General features: G+C 47.1%; 1 protein-coding gene across 1 annotated transcript in view; it reads left to right on the top strand.

The window, feature by feature from the left end:
• The window catches only part of CAP1 (CAP, adenylate cyclase-associated protein 1 (yeast)), a 7,358-nt gene extending 3,693 nt beyond the window's left edge, over positions 1 to 3,665 (top strand). The window contains exons 6-12 of the mRNA XM_010288398.1: positions 278 to 383; positions 491 to 668; positions 1,326 to 1,513; positions 1,720 to 1,843; positions 1,947 to 2,029; positions 2,578 to 2,721; positions 3,106 to 3,665. Coding sequence (XP_010286700.1) covers positions 278 to 383; positions 491 to 668; positions 1,326 to 1,513; positions 1,720 to 1,843; positions 1,947 to 2,029; positions 2,578 to 2,721; positions 3,106 to 3,189 — 907 coding nt within the window. The 3' untranslated portion in view covers positions 3,190 to 3,665. The remainder of the gene's footprint in view (positions 1 to 277; positions 384 to 490; positions 669 to 1,325; positions 1,514 to 1,719; positions 1,844 to 1,946; positions 2,030 to 2,577; positions 2,722 to 3,105) is intronic.
• Positions 3,666 to 4,094: the final 429 nt, after the last annotated feature.

Genomic DNA, 4,094 nt, shown 5'->3' with positions numbered 1-4,094 from the left:
CAGCAAGTTGTATCTTGGGAACAGGTCTTGTTGGAAGTACCAGACCCCTCAATTAAAATGGGTTACAGTGCAGAGCAGGCCTGTGGCCTTCTGCCTGCAGGTGCAAGATTAATACTGAAGCTAGAACGCAGTGCGGGAGGTGCAAGGCTGCTGCGCTGGTCCAGCTGTGTCTTGCCTGTAGGCTGAGGGGTGGAGAGATGTAAAGAACTGTTTGTAGTCCTTGGGTTTTAATGGCAGACGCACCTGCTCACTCCTCGTGATCTCCTTGTGTCCTCAGAGATAAAAAGCAAGTGGACTGGGTGAAAGCTTATCTGAGTATCTGGACAGAGCTGCAGGCATATATCAAAGAGTATCACACCACAGGGCTGACTTGGAGCAAAACAGTAAGTGCTGGCTACATCTGCAGGAGCTTCTTAGATGAGTATTGCATGATTATTGGAGCAGATACGGAGCTTGTGCAATTGCCTATCCTCTTGCTGGCCTCTTACAGGGTCCTGTAGCAACAGAAGGGGCTAAATCACCATCCGCTCCCCCAGCTGGGGCTGCGCCTCCCCCACCAGGCCCTCCTCCCCCACCTGCTCCTGCCCCCATGAGCTCCAGCACAGATGAGTCTGCCTCCCGCTCTGCGCTCTTCGCTCAGATCAATCGGGGAGAAGGCATCACCTCTGGTAGGTGGAAATAGCTGGCAGAGGGACGACAGCCGTGAGCGGGAGTACTGTTGTGTTGTGAATCCTTGTTCTGCTGCTGTCCCTCAATAAACCTGCTTAGAAAGTACACTTGCAGTAACAAAAGACCATCTGGTCTGAGCATGAGGCTAGGAGCCAGCAGCAGCCCTGAGGCAGTTCACAGGGACAAAGCGGAGCACATCTGAGTTAGAATTCTCAGCCTCATCTGTCAAGTGTAGCAAGAGATTAATCTCTTGCTGGAATGGAGAGAGTGAGCCCTTTGGTTGCCTGCATTTTGAACCTATTCATATTTGCACAAAACTTATCCCTTTTGTGTGTTACCTGTTTAGCGTATCAGGGCAGATGTGAAACAAAGACGAGGTGTTTGGCTCAAGGCTTTTTCCAGATGCAGAGTGGAAGAGCTGGCGCCTTCTGGTTCTACAGTACATCTTGTGTACTCATCAATATTGCATCAGTGTTTCTTGCTCCCTCTTTCGTTTGCTGTCACTCATGCTTGGACTCAACTTAGACCCAGTCTCAATAATCTATTTGCGTTTTGAAAAACGTTATCATGATGATTGTTGTAATCATTGATGTCTGGTGTTTGTGAAACTGCATTCTTGAAGGAGTGCTGGATCTCAGGTTTGACTTCTCTTGCAGGCTTAAGACATGTTTCAGATGACATGAAGACCCACAAGAATCCAGCACTGAAGAACCAAGGGGGTCCTGTGAGAACTGGACCCAAACCTTTCACTGCTCCCAAACCAGCCTGTAATGCTAATCCCTCCCAAAAAACCTCTCCAAAGGCACCTGCATTACTAGAATTAGAGGGCAAAAAGTGGAGAGTGGTGAGTGCCTGGCATTGGCATGAGTGGGTTGGAGGGATGGGAGCTTTGCAGCAGGGAAGGAGGGTCTCTTGAAGACCTTTCTTGTAAGAGGCACCAGCCTGACGGTACATGCAGTTTGCTTTTAAAGAGGCTGCACTGCCCTGCTGTTCACATGGATGAGTTGGTCTGCATTCCAAAAATGAAGTGTTATTTCCCTGACTTTTCAGGAAAACCAGGAGAATGCCACTAACCTGGTAATCAGTGACACAGAGTTGAAGCAGGTAGCATATGTTTTCAAGTGCACAAATAGTACACTCCAAATCAAAGGCAAGATCAACTCCATCACCCTCGGTAAGTGGAGAAACCTTGAAAACTGTTCTGCCTGCTGGTCTATGTGCAGAAGGTTGAATCTCCAGAACCTTTCTGTGAGTTACTCTATGTCTTTTCTTTGCAGATAACTGTAAGAAACTAGGGCTGGTGTTTGATGACGTGGTGGGCATCGTAGAGATCATAAACAGCAGAGACATTAAAGTTCAGGTGAGTGTCTGTGACCTACTCTCTGCCTGGAGTATGACTCATGCACTGTACAACAGGGTGTCTATAGCATCTGCTTCTTTGAGTAGTTTTATATCCAGAACAGGAACGTGCATCTGTGGAGAACATTCATGGAACACCATCTGTCCTACTGTTCTGCAGCTCATCCTGCCCAGCCCTTAGGAAAGGGCTGAAATTTGCCTCACTGAGCTGCTTCAGGGCTCTAGAGAAAAGATTAGTCTCTGTGAGATGGGCAGTGCAATGTGACTGCCAAAGTAGGAGGCCAGCAGTAGAATCTACTCTGATTCCGGTTTTGGTATATGATTTGAGATGGTCAATTTGCGCAGCGTTCACTGTAGTTATGTTCTAAAGAGATCAAAACAAGAAATAACTTTGGATTTTTGCCAAAGGTTGGGAGTACTTGAATTCAGCGTGGCTGCTGCAGGTTGTTGGAGTCAAACCTCTTGCCTTGAAGGCAAGTGCAAAGGAAAAATGTGGTTGCCCAGCTCAAGCTAATGCTCCTCTAACTGCTGCTTTGACCACCCTGCCAGGTAATGGGTAAAGTGCCAACAATTTCCATCAACAAGACAGACGGTTGCCACGTTTATCTGAGCAAGAACTCCTTAGACTGCGAAATCGTCAGTGCCAAGTCATCAGAGATGAATATCCTTATTCCCACAGAGGGTGGTGACTTTGTAAGTGTTAGTTTTTAAATCATTATGGAGGTCTGCTTGGGGTTGGGGTAACACAGGGCAGGATTTGTATTTTGAGCCCTTCAGGGAATGTCACAGTTACAGTGAGGTCTGGAGGGACAAGTCTAGACTCTAGACTTGAGTCTAGACTCTAGACTCTAGACTTGAAGGTTATGAATGATGATGAGATACTAAAACCAGTTATCAAGTTTGTCTTTATGGTGAGCTGCTTCTTCCTCAGGATCTCTGGGGACCAGAACAGACAGTATTTGTGGTATAGGAGGGAACATAGCATGTATCTAAGAAAAGTGCCCAAAGCAGTGGGAGTAGTTACTAGTCTTAGTCATAAACTGTTTTTGACAACAGATTATTATTTTTACCCTCCAGACTGAATTCCCTGTCCCAGAACAGTTCAAGACAGTGTGGAACGGTCAGAAGTTGGTTACCACTGTGACGGAAATTGCTGGCTAAGCAGAAAAGCTCCAAGGCTCATGCCTTCCCCTGGCCCTGCTGTGGGACAAATCTGCTTTCAGATGATTCTCTTAGATTTCTTGTACCTTTCTGCTCTCAAACTGCTTCTCTTCTACCCGAGAGACACAGCTACCTGCCATCACTGAAATACCTCTGGCTGGGGTTTGGTGTAGGTGGCGGCTCAGTTATCGTCTACATCTATTAGCAGGAAGGTGTATTTTTTTTTTCTTCCCTTGTCTGATCTAACTGCACCAATTGATCGAGTCAGATTTTCGGTGAACTTCACAGCCAGTACTGGCAGTTGGCTTTCAGAGTGTTGTTCGGGTTTTTTTTGTATTGCCTTTAAGCAAACTGTTCATGCGAGAGAGGAATGTTGTCCCTTTTTTAACAAATAATGGTTTATGTCAGGGTCCAGAGTACCCAGTTGCTATGGCGGATGTCTCAAGAAGGTCCTGGAAGCTGCCAATTCCAGCTCTGTGTACTAGTTGGTGGCATTACAGGACATGGGAATGGCTTTGTCGGACCAAAGGTTGAGGGCCTGGGCTGTAGCATTCCACCCCGATTTCTCTTTCATCATTCCTCCTAGCTCAGTGTATTTCTGATTGTGCCATGACAGGAGGCTTTATATTAACCAGTGCCACAGGAAGACTGCAGTAGATAACTGTGGTTAGCCCCTCGGCAGTCTGGCTGGTAGCTTGGAGCTGAGCACCTCTTACTCCATAAGCCCTCCACCCTTGCAAGGGAATCTTTGCCCCAGGGCTTCCTTCTCAGAGCAGCTGAACTCCGGTTCAGTCTTCCAGGACGGTTCTTCTGAACCTGTCCCCTTCTGTAAAGGAAGGGTCTCCTCCATTCCAGGGTCAGTAATGCAGTATTGTAAATACCCAAGTTGGATCAAGTTGGTTCAT

This window comes from Phaethon lepturus, unplaced genomic scaffold (assembly GCF_000687285.1).
Source record: "Phaethon lepturus isolate BGI_N335 unplaced genomic scaffold, ASM68728v1 scaffold52055, whole genome shotgun sequence".
In the NCBI taxonomy this organism is placed as follows: Eukaryota; Metazoa; Chordata; class Aves; order Phaethontiformes; family Phaethontidae; genus Phaethon; species Phaethon lepturus.
The sequence above is the reverse complement of the archived record's forward strand: the minus strand, read 5'-3'. Positions and strand labels throughout refer to the sequence as shown.